Source organism: Primulina tabacum, chromosome 8, assembly GCF_025594145.1.
Source record: "Primulina tabacum isolate GXHZ01 chromosome 8, ASM2559414v2, whole genome shotgun sequence".
Taxonomy (NCBI): domain Eukaryota; kingdom Viridiplantae; phylum Streptophyta; class Magnoliopsida; order Lamiales; family Gesneriaceae; genus Primulina; species Primulina tabacum.
In genome coordinates, this window is record NC_134557.1 from 10,168,023 (window position 1) to 10,185,420 (window position 17,398).

A 17,398-nucleotide genomic window follows, 5' to 3' on the forward strand; every position below is an offset into this window, starting at 1 on the left:
ACAGTATTTCGGTTCGAAGGTCCGGTGGAACAATTATTTTAAGGTAGACCGGTTTGATCAACGATCCGGTTATGAAAGCATTGTTGCTAAGCTGAATCAAGCGGAGATCTGCTAAAACAAGAGGATGTCAATTGTGTTGAATTTGCTTTGCTGAATTTTCACACATTATGCTGAATTCGAGTTTCATATTCTCAAAACTTCCAAATTCTGATTTAAGTGGTTCAGTTTGAGTTTCACATTTCATTGGAATCTCTAATTGTACAAATATATTAATGCTTGTGACAATGTTATTCTTAATTTAGGAGTGATCCTGTGAAGTAAAATGATTGTCTAACCAAATTAAAAATGTCTTTTATCTACTTCATTTGCTTTATTTAAATTATAATTATTACAAAAACTGAAATCTATGTTTCTAAATTTTTCATTACGAATAAATAAATTAAAATTATTTCATTTGATATATAAAAACACATGAAAATTTTAGACAATTTAAGAATGTATATAACTATTTCAAAGTATGTGTATGTGAGGTGAGGAATTCATCAAATTCATGATGTGAATCTTCGAACAATCGTACGAGATTAGACAAATTAAGAATATGACTTTATGAGTAACAAATATGGAAATAATATAAATTTTTTTCAATGGTCGCAAAAATATTGAAATTCATTACTAATGATAAATCGATGTAGATTTTTAACAAGTCAATATTCAAACAAAATGATATAATCCAACATCTAAGTTGATAACAATGAAACAAAAGAAGATCTAAAATAAAATGATGAAAAGATATTATTGGAAAATACATAGATTAGGTCTTTTGTTAGACGGTCTCACGAATATTTATCTGTGAGATGAGTCAACCCTACCGATATTTACAATAAAAAGTAATACTCTTAACATAAAAAGTAATATTTTTTCATGGATTAACCAAATAAGAGATCTGTCTCACAAAATACCATCCGTGAGACCGTCTTGCACAAGTTTTTGTCAAAAATATATACGAAATCATTGATGAAAATTGACAATGAATATGATGAAAATATATTTTTAATATCATGAAAAAATGATAGATAAAAAATAAAAAATGGTGGAAATCATAGTGTTATTAAGATAAATTAAAGAAGATTTGAAAACGTAAAAAACGTCCCTGAGGTTTGACTGAATAGCCTGGAAGGCTGAAGAAAGAAAGTTTTCACGTGCACTTTTTCACACATGGCGACCACTCGTACACATCGTCGTTTAGGAAACAGCTAAACAACAAAAGGCCCACCCGCTTCTGTATTATTTGCTGTCACCTTTCCCATTTTGCTGTTTTTTTCTCTCGCTTTGTACCTGCCATACAAATTTTCATTTCATTAATTCCCACAATTTCGAAATAAAGTCTGTCAAAAGGGTCTCTTCACGTTTTCCTCCTTGGTACTGTGAGTGAACTTCGGCATTGGGATTTGTTAGTCTGCATTTTGTTATTTTGGTGTTTTTGTTTACCCTTTTATTTTTTCTTTTTGTTGTTTATGGTGGGATAGAGTCTTGGAAGAGTGGAGGGGTGATGTCGAGTACAGGAGCGCTGGATCTGGCATCTGGGCTTGGAGGAAAGATTGACAAGAGTGATGTTCTCTCGGCTGTTGACAAGTAGAGATTTTTCGTCTCTTTTACTGTGATTGTTGAACCGGAGAGTGTTGTTGTTATATGCATCTGACTGGTTTGTTCCATTTAAAGTTTGGACTGGATCCCACTTTCTCTTGTTAGAATCTACGATGGTGTTTTGGAGTCAGTGGACTCTTTTTCTTTTCTTTGGGTTTTTTTTTCTTTTCAAAATTCGCTTTGTGATCATGTGGTGTTATTCCTCGATGTAATTAGTCAGGTATGCGTCTTTGGATTGAAGAGAAAATAAGAACTCCTCCTTTTGTTAATTTTTCTTCTTGAAAAATTAAATCGATTAAGAATTTAAGATAATGATACTGACAGCTGTTTGGTGTGAATTTGATGGTAAAATTGTGGTAAGATTGAAGAATATTGCTAATTTGATCAATGCATGTGACGCAAGATTCAAACTTTCTTGGATTTTATCATGTGAGGTATTTACTTTACTTATGTCCGAAAACTGGTTATTATTTTTAGAGTACAGTGCATATGAGCACATGTTTGGATGATAATGCGGTCCTTTTTCTCTGTACTTGAATAACCATTAAATAATGTGCGGTGTCATTTTTGTATTCCTTTTCCTTTTTTAACGTATGAAAATCTAAAGAATTGGGGCTGTTAAAATCCACTCATTGTCTACAAACATAACCGGATTTTAGTGTTTTCTTAGCGTTGTATTTGGTGGATAGACTTAACTATGTAGATTTTTTGACTCAATTTTTTACACCTTTGAATCCTATATCCAAGCTTCTGCAAATTTTAATGACTGATTCTATGTCCTCGGATGCAAGGACGACCTATATTCGAAAGCTTTCTGTTCCATGCTAGCGTCTTTCATAAAGTTTTCAGGATTTTCAATTCCGTTAAATTCGCATAATCATGTTCTAATTTACAACGAACCAAGGAAATTCAAATTGAAGGAACTTTTGATGAATACATGATTCGTGATGTTGTTAGCAAGTTTTACTTTCTTATCTGCAGCTGTAATAGCATCTTGAATGTTTAGTTGTATTAAAAATCTAACTTGTATTTTGTAATCTGACCTTGTGTTTTTTTCATCTTGCATTTCCTTCTCGCTTGCATAGTGTTGGTCAGAGGATTTGATGTGTTTGTACTTTAATTAGTTTCATTGAATTTGTGAATTTTCAATTGTAAATCAGGTACGAAAAATATCATGTTTGTTACGGAGGTGAAGAGCAAGAGAGAAAAGATAACTACACGGACATGGTGAGAAATATTTTTCTAATGCCAAGTTCTTCCGTCGGTTTATTTTATTTTCTAACTCTTTTTTTAGCAAAAGAACTTTCATCTTTTAATCTGAAACATACCATACCATTTCTTGGTTGCTTTTACTGTTTCCAGTGATTCTCTGTTGTATCACGCTTTTAGTAACAAAATATGAGCTGGTTGGGGTTTTAAAATTTGGAGCTAGGCTGCAGCTTGCTTACTGTGATTTCACCATTGTCTACCTACTTACTCCAGATACCTCTTTTTCATCATACTAGTGTATGGTTGGTTTCGAAGAACCCAACTTGAAGTTTTTAAGTTTCTTAACCATGCCAAACTTTTTTATTTTGTTTGGGGGTTACTATGTATCTGAAGGAAGATGGAGACCATACATAAAGTAAAGGGCATCATTTTGTCAGAAAAACGATTATCATGGTGATTCCATTGTTGCCTCCATCAGTGTTACTTCCTTTATTTTGATTTCTCAACTTGTCATCATTATCAATTATTAAAAGTAAAACTATTATTAACCAGCATATAAATTACCTTTTTCTGTCCTACAATTTTGGTGATTATCTTTGGTTTACAATGATGATACTTCATGTCATGAGAATTTCCTTTTGTCTCCTCAATTTTCCAGGTGAATAAGTACTATGATCTCGTCACAAGTTTCTATGAGTATGGCTGGGGACAGTCGTTCCATTTTGCACCCAGGTGATTTGTTTTCTTCTTTAGATGTACTCATCTTTTCAATCATGTTTTGCCGAAGGTTCCTTGTACCCATAATATATTGTAGAATAGATAATAGAAAATGAAATTGCTGCTTCAATCCATTTTGCTTTGTTCTAATTCATTATTTAGTATAGTTGCTCTCATTTTCCGAAAAAATCTCATGAAAAGGAAAGGCCCTTCATATGATGTTTATGTATAATATGGGTAAGGTGTATGACAATTTGAGACCATTTTAAGTAGCATCTTGTAGCAGTTGCTAAATAAGATTACTGCAATATGCCGCAGATGGAAAGGAGAGTCTCTCCGAGAAAGCATCAAGCGCCATGAGCACTTCCTTGCCCTACAACTTGCCCTCAAACCAGGACAGAAAGTAATTCGATTTCTATACTGTTTGTTGAAATTTCTGTCGACTTAAAATATATTTGCTGTTAATCATGTTGAGGTTTATTCCATCTACAGGTTCTGGATGTAGGGTGTGGAATCGGTGGTCCATTAAGAGAAATTGCTCAATTCAGGTGTTTGCTTACTTGTTTGTTTTTATACTCTTTGTCATACTACAAGGGAATAAGAATTGTATATAACAATTATTTACCTTTTTTATTAGTTTTCAATGAATTAGCTCCATTATGACAAAACATATAAAGTTTGTTGTACCCATACAGTTAAATAGTGACCTTGTAGGAGTTTTTGTATCCATGCATTTTCGTTTCCGTTTTCCATCTCTTCCAAATTCTTCCACTTTCTCTTATTTCTATATCACGTTTCTTTTTGCAGTTCTGCTGCGGTTACGGGTCTGAACAACAATGAATACCAGATAACTAGAGGAAAGGTAAAAATTGATCAATGGCATGCTGCAAATATTTTCTTCTGAGGTTGATGTTGCATTCTATAATACCATAAGGGCAGCAACATACTCAATTTTTATCGCCAAACTTGTTTCAATTTGAGGTCCAGTCCAATTACATCATTTAAGGTTTTTGATCACCTGCATTTCCATATCTTCACCGTTCCATATGTTCACTGAGACGTTGTTTGGTTTGGTATTTTTAGACACAAGATTTTCTCTATATTCACCAAAACAGTGTTGTTTCCCAGTACTTGTGTCATCAATTATCTGTCTCTGAATGGCGCAGGCACTAAACCGTATTGCAGGAGTGCACCAGACTTGTGACTTTGTTAAAGTTAGTAAAGTTTAAATAAGTTTGTGTTGTATTCAGAATTTTTTTTGTGCATTGTTGTCATTTGTTCATAATCATGCAGGCTGATTTCATGAAGATGCCATTCCCTGATAGTAGTTTTGATGCAGTGTATGCCATTGAAGCAACCTGTCATGCCCCAGATGCGGTCTGTGAGTTTATATGCATTCAAATCTTCAATCTTGTTTCCTGAGTCGTCGTTGTCTTGCTTGCCTGCTGTTCAGGTTGGATGCTATAAAGAAATATATCGAGTACTTAAACCAGGCCAGTGTTTTGCTGCATACGAGTGGTGCATGACTGAAGCCTTCGACCCAAGTAATAAGGAACACCAGAAGATTAAGGTGATTGCCATTTTGCAGAAAATGTACATAAATGCAAATCTGGCCCCGGCTTCTTGAATTTGATATGAAATTCAAACACCACAGGCAGAAATAGAACTAGGTAATGGCCTCCCTGACATAAGGACGACGCAACAATGTCTTGAAGCACTTAAAAAAGCTGGTTTTGAAGTGAGTAACAAAACATTTGTGTTTATGCTTACCTCCAAATTTTCGACAAATAATTTATTCTTCTATTTTCTTTTTCTAAAGGTTGTATGGGAGAAAGATCTTGCAGTGGACTCACCCGTGCCTTGGTACTTACCTTTGGATAAAAGTCACTTCTCCCTCAGCAGTTTCCGTTTGACAGCGATTGGACGCTTCATAACAAAAAACATGGTAAGTCCTGAATTTTTCCTTTTAAAAAAAAATGACGTTCTTGCTTGTATGTGTTGGTCTTCATTCATTTTTCAATATTGATTTTCTTCTCGCTGTAAAGATCTTCTCCTTATCCATCATCTTCGGCTGCAGGTGATGGCTTTAGAAAAAATTGGAGTTGCACCCAAGGGAAGTCAAAGGGTTCAAGCTTTCTTAGAGAAAGCTGCAGAAGGACTTGTGGATGGAGGAAAGTAAGCATCTTTTTAACTCATATTTGCTTGTAATTTGTATCTTTCGAGTTTCTTTTACAGAAAATAAAGATTCAAAGAGATCATAGAAATTCATTGTCACCGTGATGTAGGGATGGCAATTTTCCCCGCGGTTTCGGGGCTCCGCGGGGAAAACCCGAAATGGGACGGGTTCGGGGATATGTTAATGGATTTGGTTTCGGGTTCGGGGATTTTTAAAAATCCCCGAAATATATTGGGACGGGTTTGGGAATCCTATCCCCATACCAAACCCTCCCAAACCCGCCCCGATAACATATATATATACATATACAGTTATATATATATATAAATACAGTAATATATATATATATATTATATAAAAAAATATAATATAAATACAGTAATATATATATATATATATATATATACAATAATATATTCGGGTATTTCAAACGGGTTCGGGGACGGGGACGAGGATTTTATCCCCGCGGGTTCGGGGACGGGGATTCCCCGATTAGGTAGATCCGGGGATGGGTGCGGGGATGGGAGCTGAGATATAATTAGGGGACGGGGATGGGGATGGCAAACCCATCCCCGCTCCGTCCCATTGTCATCCCTACCGTGATGCTTATCAACCCTGAGCGTCTTTGGACACGGCGGTGCAAAGTGTCAGTATTTTATAACGTTGAGGGATTTTTATCTTTGGTACTTTTCAAATTTTGGATAAAAAGTATAAAAACCATTTTGGAAATCCTTACTTTGTGTGATGGTTGCAACTTTAGAATTTGAAAATATTGACACTTCTTAATTTCATAGTGGATCCTTCATATGTTCAAATGAAATGTATGTTCACTTGACATTATCGATTTTAAATTTTCGTTGTATTATCATCGAGCTTGTATCTCCGCTTTATAGCTTCTCATTTACCCTGGCATAACGTTCTGAAAAAGAGACATCAACATATAGCAAATGTGGTTTTTCAGGATGGAAATCTTTACAGCAATGTATTTCTTCTTGGTCCGGAAGCCCCTCTGAACTGTGTTGGAGATTCAGTCAAGCGCAAGATATCTTGTACTTTTGATGACAATAGCAAGTGTTTGTTTCTTCTTTTTTTGGCGTGTTTGGTTTAGCATCCTGTGCTTCTGTAGTGGTGGAATCAAATGGTATTTTGCTGGGAATTGCTGTGTTCTATATTTAAATAAACGAGTTTGAAAAGTTTCCACCCTCCTTAAATTTGTCCTATTTTTTAAGATTCAGATAAAAAGTAACATTTAGCTCTCCTGATTCTGATACAAGCATGTTCAGATATGAAGTCAATACAGATTCTTACCTTGATATTGTTTGGGTCTGAAGACAAATCAGACAGGAGGGTGTATTTAATTTTCTTTATTTATAAGAGTTTTTCATTTTCCTTATTGAATTGATTTAATATCATGATACCAACTTGGGCTTCTACGTGTTAATATAAAGCCCGTCGTCTTTTAAATGGGTTATACATGGATCAAGTCGATGCATCTCATGTACGATTAAATATGACACTAGATTTAGTAAGATAGTTTTATTATAAGACAAAAACTTGCGTGAGACGGTTTCACGGGTCGTATTTTGTGAGACAGATCTTTTATTTGGTTCATCGATGAAAAAGTGTTACCTTTTATGCTAAGAGTATTACTTTTTATTGTGAATATCTGTAGGGTTGACCCGTCTCACAGATAAAGATTCGTGAGACCGTCTCACAAGAGACCTACTCATATTATAATTATAAAATATGAAGATTCTGTTATATAAAATAAAAACATAAATAAATAACAATTCAATAATTTATATATATATATATATATATTCTATTTTATTAAAGATGGGGATGTGATAGTAACCATTAAGAATGACACCAATTTTTTCTTTCAACTTTACCCTTTTATAATACTAATATTACACTTTTGTTTATTTGTTTTTTTTTTTTAATTTCAATACACATTTTTATTTTTTATTTTTTATTTCAACAATTTAAATATCAATTTGCTCCCTCTATAATTTGTCAAATTTCAATTTAGTCCATCGATAATGATAAAAAAAATTATACACACACGCATCGCGTGTGCAGAGTAACTAGTATATATATATTAACTAGCCTTCAACTAATCGAAATATTTTTAATTATATGAGTATATATATATTAACCAGCCTTCAACTAATCGAAATATTTTAAATTATACATATAATTAATATATCGATGTCAAATATGAAAATGATCTTAGTATGGAATAAAGTAGTTGGGCAACAAAGAAAAGAAAATTAATATAATAAGGCCCACAACAATTATTTTAAGCATCTACCCTTCGTTGACCTAATGTTGGGTTAAAGGCATATAACTAATATTTTTTGAGTCTGAATTTATTTATTTTAAAAAAAACACTAAATTATAATGTTTTAGTTATATTAGAATTTTTTTCGAATAAATTCAATATGTAAAAAATAATATAAAAAACTAAATAATTCAAAATATTTCTATTATTGTTAAATAATAAGATGAAATATGTACAAAATATCACTAAAACAATGTTGAGTTGGTGGAAATGTTAAACTTGGACTCTCTTATACCCACCATTTTGACATCTCATTCTCTAGAAAGTGCTCTCATGACCTTCAAAGCAATATCACGATTAGAATATTCTTTACTAAAAGAAGCTAGTTCAATAATGATATTACTAAATCGATCATCAAATTTATTAAGAATCTCGTCGGGCTTCATCTTGGTATTATCGAACTTCTGGATTACAACGGCCAATTTATTCTCTTTGGTTTGATCGTTGTTCTCGCAAAGTTGGGTCAGTTTCTCCCTGTTTTTGTACGGATCTTTCTTGCTGAACATGTTCTTATCTAGGGTCTTGTACAAAATGTCTTTGGCCACATTATTGTGGTTGACCATCTTTTTATCCTCGGTCGTCCATTCAGATTGGTGCTTCTCCACCATCTATGGAGCACCATCAAATACTGCGACTATTGTGTTTGCTTTGAGTATCTTCATAATTGGACTATCAATGAGGACATACCACATGTCATTGTCTTGAGCAGTTTAGTGTGCCTGCATTCGAATTTTTCAATCATCTTTATTTTTTGGAAAATATTAGAATCTTGTTAAAAGATGTCATTTAAAGTATAGTTATCAGAGTTCAAGAAAAGTCTGTTGGCATCGGATTAGAATTTTGAGTAGGTTGAATAAACACTAATTAGAATTTTTTTACTTTAAATCATTCTTAACATTTTAAGGATATCAAAAAATATTCTTGAACTATTATATTTGCTGAACCTCTAAAAAAGTGTCAATGAGGAAACAATACGATTTGACTAGTGATAAATTATATTTTACAATTTAACAAGAAACAACTTGAAATAAAATATGCAAGAATATTAAGTACATAATGAAATAACACAAGTATTTTTATGGATGTTCGGAGAGAAAACTTCTATGTCGTCCATTCCTCCACTTAGGAAGCTTTCCATTAAAAGACTTTGATTTACGACGTCTGGTAACAACTCACTTCAATTAGAACATATCACTGCCAAAATGAAATTCTTAGTGATCATTTTACAACTCTGAATATTTAAAAATCATTAATCCAACAGAAAAAATATATGAAACTTCAACAATCAGATTTGACGGTTTGAGTTGGATACAACAACTCAAAATAACCCTTGGATGATCTGGTGTATTCTAATAAGTGAGCAATAAATGTTTTGACTGGTTAAATGTTTTGATAACTTAAAGAATGATAAGAAATCTTGTGATAATGCAAAATAGGCGTGAATTCTAAGGAGTTCTTTGAGTCTGCATCAACATATTTATAGTTGGGAAGCTTCAACGGTCGGATATGCTTTCAACGATCACTTGTACCATTTTACGACAGAACATACTTGATTTATCAACATCGTACACTGTAATGAATGCCATTAAATGACCCTTTTCTTTATCGTCTTGTATCAATATAGTTTAACCAACTTTGTGTGCTTGATGGTCTGTTCGCGTGATGAGTATCAGCGATAGTTTTTGTCAATTCAATTTTGTTTATAGATTTGCATTCACTAATTTTGACCAAATTAGATCATTTTAGTTTGTGATTACCAAAACTTAGATTAATATTTTATCTTAACATATTTTAATCATCAAACCACCCTATTAAACAAAATTTCATCAAATCAAAGCGTCAATAAGTAGGGAAAAAAATCAAAGTCACCTAATGAAATTGATCATCCACTTGGGGCCAAGTAATCGGTCACACATCGTTTTGGAGAACCATTTTAAATCTAGAATTTCAATGGGGAATTAAGAGAATTTTTTGTTGGAGAAGGGTAAGATTATTTGATTAATTCCCAAACAAAAGTTGTTAATGTTGTGAAAAGTAAAAATTTATGGTAAAAAGTAAAAATTTATAATAAAAAGTAAAAATCTCAAACTCTCAAAATTTACCAAACTACACACTTTATAATATTTTTCTCTCTACTCAATTGTGAATTTATTCACAAATGGTGAGGCTATTTATAGAATTTCTTTACAAATAATCCAAAAATAAAATACATCATTACCTACATCATCACACACTAATTTTCAATATTTACAACTCTTATTTTCAACATTCAAATATTCAACATTCAAATATTCAATACACACATTTTAAATATATTTTTCAACACTCCCCCTTGTGATGATGATCATGATACGATGTGTCTTCATTACGTGTTTTTATACTGCCTCGTTAAAAACCTTACTAGGAAAAACCCATTGGGATTAAAAACATAGCAAGGAAAAAAGAGTGCAGTCACGTAAACTCCCCCTCATGTTGACACGAACAATTCTTCACAGATTTCGTAGATTGCGCATCCCAATATTATATATATGATTTCTGAATATTGACGTAGGAAACGCCTTTGTGAAGAGATCTGATGAATTTTCACTTGATTGAATGTGACGAACATCAATACATTTATTCTTCTCAAGCTCCTTGGTGAATGCGAAGAACTTAGGAGGAATATGTTTAGTTCTGTCGCTTTTTATGTATCCTTCTTTCATTTGAGCAACACATGCAGCATTATCTTCATATAGTATCACAGGCTTCTCGTCGAATGATAATCCGCATGAGATTTGGATATGTTGGGTCATTGATTTTAACCACACACATTCACGACTTGCTTCATATAGTGCAATAATCTCGGCATGATTTGATGAAGTTGTTACGAGCGTTTGTTTCTGTGAACGCCAAGAAATTGCAGTGCCTCCACGAGTAAAAACATATCCAGTTTGGGAACGTGCCTTGTGTGGATCAGATAAGTATCCAGCATCGGCATAACCAATTATACTTGGATTAGCATCTTTTGAATACAAAAGTCCCAAGTCTGTCGTTCCTCGTAGATAACGGAATATATGTTTAATTCCGTTCCAGTGTCTCTTTGTTGGATATGTGCTAAATCTTGCCAACAAATTTACGGCAAAAGATATATCAGGCCTTGTACAATTTGTAAGATACATAAGGGCACCGATAGCACTTAGATATGGTACTTCTGGACCAAGAATATCTTCATCTTCTTCACATGGACGGAATGGATCCTTTTCTATGTTTAATGATCTAACAACCATTGGAGTACTTAAAAGATTTGATTTATCCATATTAAAACGTTTAAGGATCTTTTCTGTATAATTTGTCTGGTGAACAAACATTCCACATTCTTTTTGTTCAATTTGTAAACCCAGACAATACTTGGTTTTTCCAAGATCCTTCATTTCAAATTCTTCCTTCAAGTATGACACAACTTCTTGAATTTCCTTATTCGTTCCAATGATAGTTTAAATCATCAACATATACAGCAATAATTACGCATCCGGATGTTGTTTTCTTAATGAAAACACAAGGGCATATTGAATTATTTACATATCCCTTTTTCATCAAGTGATCACTTAGTCGATTATACCACATTCGACCGGATTGCTTTAACCCATATAATGATCTTTGTAATTTCACAGAATAACATTCTCTGGGTTTTGAACTTTGTGCTTCAGGCATCTTAAATCCTTCAGGGATTTTCATATATATATTACTATCAAGTGATCCATATAAGTAAGCTGTAACAACATCCATAAGACGCATTTCTAAATTTTCAGATACCGCCAAGCTAATCAAATACCGAAACGTAATTGCATCCATCACGGGAGAATACGTTTCTTCATAATCAATTCCAGGCCTTTGAGAAAAACCTTGTGCAACAAGTCGAGCTTTATATCTTACTATTTCATTTTTCTCATTTCTCTTTCTAATAAAAACCCATTTGTATCCAACAGGTTTTACACCTTCAGGTGTAAGGACTATAGGTCCAAAAACATTACGTTTATTTAGCGAATCCAATTCAACCGGGATGGCTTCTTTCCATTTTATCCAATCCTGTCGATTTTTACATTCACCAAAAGATTTTGGTTCATGATCTTCATTATCATTTATGATGTCGATTGCCACATTATAAGAAAATATATCATCAATTTCTTCTATATCTTTTCGGTTCCATATTTTTCCAGTATTAATATAATTGATAGAGATTTCATGATTCTCGTCAGTTTGTGGTTCTGACAGAACATTTTCATCATCATGTGTTTCTTCAGGAACATCATTCTCTATTTTGTGATCATCATGTGTTTCTTCAGGAACATCATTCTCTATTTTGTGATCATCGTGTTTCTCTATGAATTTTCTTTTTCGAGGATTTTTATCCTTGAAACCGACTGGCCTTCCACGCTTCAGGCGTTTAATGACATCATGAGTATCTTCAATTTGTTTCTTTGGAATTTCAATTCGAGCAGGGGCATTTACAGCATGTATATATGATTTAGTTACCCCTTTTGTGTCAGCAAATGCATCTGGTATTTGATCGGCTATTCTTTGCAAGTGTACAATTTGTTGTACATCTTTTTCACATTGTTTTGTTCTTGGATCCAGATGTAACAATGATGATACATGCCATGTAATTTCTTTTTCGGTATGTTTCTGTTCTCCCCCTAACATTGGGAAGATTTCCTCATTAAAATGACAATCAGCAAAACGTGCTGTGAACACGTCGCCTGTCTGAGGTTCAAGATATCGAATGATTGATGGACTATCATAACCGATATAAATTCCAACCTTTCTTTGAGGTCCCATTTTCTTTCGTTGCGGTGGTGCAATAGGCACATACACCATACATCCAAAAATTCTCAGATGAGAAATGTCTGGTTCTTTACCAAATGCAAGCTGCAATGGGGAGTATTTATGATATGCACTTGGTCTGATGCGAATTAATGAAGCAGCGTGTAAAATTGCATGTCCCCATATAGAAATAGGGAGCTTTGTTTTCATAATCATTGGTCTAGCAATCATTTGCAGACGTTTAATCAATGATTCAGCCAATCCATTCTGTGTATGTACATGAGCAACAGGATGCTCAACAATGATTCCCATAGACATACAATAATCATTGAAAGTCTGGGAAGTAAATTCACCAGCATTATCAAGTCTAATTTTCTTGATTGTATAATCGGGAAATTGATTCCTCAATTTTATTATCTGAGCAAGTAATCTTGCAAATACAACATTTCGAGTTGACAATAAACATACATGTGACCATCTGCTGGAGACATCAATCAATACCATAAAGTATCTGAATGGTCCACATGGTGGATGGATTGGTCCACAAATATCACCCTGAATACGTTCAAGAAACATTGGTGATTCAGTTTGGATTTTGGCTGGTGATGGTCTTATAATAAGTTTTCCAAGAGAACATGCTTTACATTGAAACTTATTATTCTGAAAGATCTTCTGGTCTTTCAGTGGATGACCGTGTGTATTTTCTATAATTCTTTGCATCATTGTTGAACTAGGATGTCCTAATCGATCATGCCAATTGGTTAATATTGAAGAATTATCAACTACCATGTTTGATTCAATGAGACTTATATATGTATAATGCAATCCAGTAGGGAGCATTGGTAGTTTTTCAATCACATATTTCTTTCTTGATTTATATGTGATAAGACACATATATTTCTCATTCCCTTCATTCATTGTTTGAGTATCATACCCATGAGAATATATATCATTAAAACTCAACAAATTTCTTTTCGATTGTGGTGAATATAAAGCATCATTGATCAAAAATTTTGTACCATTAGGTAACAAAAATTGTGCTTTACCACATCCTTCAATCAAGTCTACAGGACCTGATATTGTATTCACCGTTGTTTTTGTTGGTTTTAGTTCCAAGAAATATCTTTTATCTCGGAAGATAGTGTGCGTCGTACCACTATCGGGTATGCAAACTTCAGCTTTGCTCATAGCATTTTCCATATTTGAACTTCAAAAAAAATATGTAATGAAATAAGATTACTGACAATACATATGTAAATATAACACATATCATAATTGTACAATAAAACATTATTATATGAATACATGAAAAATAAATTATTGTACATTTATATTCTACCATTATATTGTTCATTCTCAGATAAATCATTAAGAAAATCAGTAGCATCAATATTTTTCATTTCTATCCCACCAACATATTGATCATTTCCAGAGAAATCATTCATAAAATCAGCAGCATCAAAATGAGTTGAATCACTCAAACGGTCACTACGTTCAGTGAAGTTGGTCTCTTTTTCTTTCCCCTTTATCGATTCTTTATAGAGCTTGCAAAGGTGCTCAGGGGCTCGACAAATACGAGACCAATGTCCTGGAGTGCCGCATCTGAAACAAGAACTTTCAAATCTTTTCGAGTGATTTTCATTAACACTCATGTTCTCATGATGCCTTTTCTGTGGGTGGTTCGTGACGCCCTTTTGAGATGAGTTATAAAAATAACTATCTCTATTGTTTTCAAAACCACGGCCTCGACCACGACCACGACCAATTCCACGTCCTTGTCCACGTCCACGACCTCGACCTCGACCAAAACCTTGTCTTTGAATTTGATTTTGGTTTACAGGTTTAAATTCATTTTTACTTACAGCATTTACTTCTGGAAATGTTGTTGATCCAGTGGGCCGGGACTGATGATTTCTCATTAGCAGCTCGTTGTTCTTTTCCGCCACAAGAAGACAGGCGATGAGTTCAGAATATCTCGCGAATCCACGCACTCTATATTGTTGTTGTAAAGTTATATTTGATGCGTGAAACGTGAAAAATGTTTTTTCAAGCATTTCCGATTCTGTAACCTAATGTCCACAAAATTTTAGCTGCGAGATTATTCGATACATCGCTGAATTATAATCACTGACTTTCTTAAAATCTTAGAATCTTAACATATTCCATTCATCACGGGCGGTCGAAAGTATAACTTCCCTTATATGTTCAAATCTTTCTTTCAATCATTTCCACAGAGCCATGGGATCTTTCTCGATGAGATATTCACATTTTAAACCTTCATCGAGATGTCGACGCAAAAATATTCTAGCTTTTGCTTTTTCTTGTGATGAAGATATACCATTTTCTTTAATGGTCTCGCTTAGACCCAATGACTCAAGATACATTTCTACATTGAGAGTCCATGGCATATAATTTTTTCCCGTGATGTCGAGCGCAACAAATTCGAGCTTTGTCAAATTTGACATGGTGGTACTAAAAAAATTACGATGCATTTTATTAGTTAATGAATATTGCAATACAAAGTAATGGATAAACAACAAGTACAAGCATTTGTAAAAATAAAGAAAACACACGAGGAGGATATTCTCCGATAAATAAAAGACTTGTGAGTATGATAACCAAAATAATTAAAAATAACCTTGAGAAAGCCATCTTCTTTTTTCTTTGAAAAATTTGATGAAGAATAATTTTTAGAGAATATGAGAAAGTTGGAGTGATTGAAAGAGTTTGTGAGATCATATTTATAGGGCAAAAACTAGCCGTTTTGTTACCGTTTATGACCGTTGGTGTACAAAAAAATAAATGTATGTATTTGTATAATTTTATGGTAATAATATGGTGTATATAATATTATTCATGTTTAAATAATTATGTATATCATATCACATTATTATAATGATGTGCCATAAGTTATTTTGTTTAAAAATCTTATAGGCTTTTATACTTGTCGTATCCCTTACCGGGAGTGTGGGATGTCGTCTTAACATCCTCCCAGGATTTATAACAAGTTTTTGAAAAATTTATTTTTATTATTTCTAATAATAACATTATATTATATATTAAATATATACACAATAAATAAATAACAGTAAAATAAATATTATTACTTTTGTTACCTTTTTCTTCTGTTTGGAGCTTGGAAAAGTATAGAGGACTTTTAGAGCTTCGTGCTGATAACGTGTTGTGAAAAGTAAAAATTTATGGTAAAAAGTACAAATCTCAAACTCTCAAAATTTACCAAACTACACACTTTATAATATTTTTCTCTCTACTCAATTGTAAATTTCTTCACAAATGGTGATGCTATTTATAGAATTTCTTTACAAATAATCCAAAAATAAAATACATCATTACCTACATCATCACACACTAATTTTCAATATTTACAACTCTTATTTTCAACATTGAAATATTCAACATTCAAGTATTCAATATACACATTTTAAATATTATTTTTCAACATTTAAATATATTATTTTAAACAGTTAAGAAGGAAAAATGTGGGACAATGAAAGTGGAGGAAGTTACTGTTTTAATTACACGTGGTCGACATTATTGTATACCCATAGTAACCGGTTCAATTTTTATTTGGGTTTTCTTTTCTTTTTCATATATATATATATATATATATATATATAATTAATTTATATATTAAAATTACAACGTAGTTATTTGTTATTTTTATAATTAAGTTTTGATCTTCATTTAAATATAAACTAAATAAATTATAACAAATATTGTACAAATATACAATACACTAATATTATACTATACTTAATTAAACCATAAGTGTAGTAATTTCAAATATTAAAAAGACAGATATTGAAATATTAAAACAAAATTATACAAATAAGTAATTTCAAATATCCATTTATTTTACATAACATAAGTAATATATTTATATTATTATTTAAGTTAAACCTCATTTTAATAACTAATTTTTTTTGTATCTTTATCTAATTTTCTTTTATAATTCTCGAAAATATCCTTGAATCAATCAATTTTATATTTTACAAATCTACTTCTATAATCTCTCTTCTAAACTCCATTCATCAACCCATCAATGGAAAATATTTTTTTAACATTTTTATTTTTTTTTTTTAAAAAATAAAATAAAATAAATAGTTGATTTGATTATCACAAAGAGTCGAAGCTAACAAAGATCTGAATAAGCTTTAGCTCTGAAACGTGAAGGAACGAACATCTGAGATCTGAAACATACATAAATCCAAACAATGATTTCTCCGAATTAATATGTAATAATAAATGTATAAATATACATTAAAAATCAATTAGAAAAAAAAAACTGGTTCTCAAATTTTCGAGTGTAGTTTTTTTTTGCCATTACGCAACAACATAAAGAATGAAGTCAGCGGTGTCAGTTTTAACACCAGCCGCCGCCTTGTCTCCAAATGGACCCTTTACAACAGACACCTCCCTTGTGGCGTCGCCGTCGCCGTCTCCGCCGTGTTGATGGTGGGGAGGAGGTGGAGGGTGGTAGTACATGC

At 32.6% G+C, this 17,398-nt stretch overlaps 1 protein-coding gene across 3 annotated transcripts; it reads left to right on the forward strand.

The window, feature by feature from the left end:
• Positions 1-1,262: 1,262 nt before the first annotated feature.
• LOC142553699 (cycloartenol-C-24-methyltransferase) lies at positions 1,263-6,957 on the forward strand. 3 transcript variants are annotated; one of them, XM_075664141.1, is made up of 14 exons: positions 1,263-1,424; positions 1,527-1,632; positions 2,805-2,871; positions 3,512-3,585; positions 3,889-3,973; positions 4,063-4,118; positions 4,378-4,432; positions 4,737-4,784; positions 4,864-4,947; positions 5,024-5,140; positions 5,225-5,308; positions 5,390-5,515; positions 5,648-5,745; positions 6,708-6,957. In XM_075664141.1, the coding sequence occupies exons 2-14, from the start codon at positions 1,550-1,552 to the stop codon at positions 6,757-6,759; spliced, it is 1,029 nt and encodes a 342-aa protein (XP_075520256.1). In that variant the 5' UTR covers positions 1,263-1,424; positions 1,527-1,549; the 3' UTR covers positions 6,760-6,957. The 3 variants fall into 3 exon arrangements, with proteins under 3 accessions (XP_075520256.1, XP_075520257.1, XP_075520258.1); XM_075664142.1 differs by having other exon boundaries at positions 1,273-1,419; XM_075664143.1 differs by having other exon boundaries at positions 1,375-1,396.
• The last annotated feature ends 10,441 nt before the right edge of the window (positions 6,958-17,398 follow it).

Bases quoted from the DNA above. Each gene is read 5' to 3' on its own strand.
- LOC142553699 (XM_075664141.1), top strand. From the start codon at position 1,550: ATGTCGAGTACAGGAGCGCTGGATCTGGCATCTGGGCTTGGAGGAAAG. The intron at 1,633-2,804 runs GTAGAGATTTTT...ATTGTAAATCAG, and splicing joins GTTCTCTCGGCTGTTGACAA to GTACGAAAAATATCATGTTT. The intron at 5,516-5,647 runs GTAAGTCCTGAA...CTTCGGCTGCAG, and splicing joins GCTTCATAACAAAAAACATG to GTGATGGCTTTAGAAAAAAT.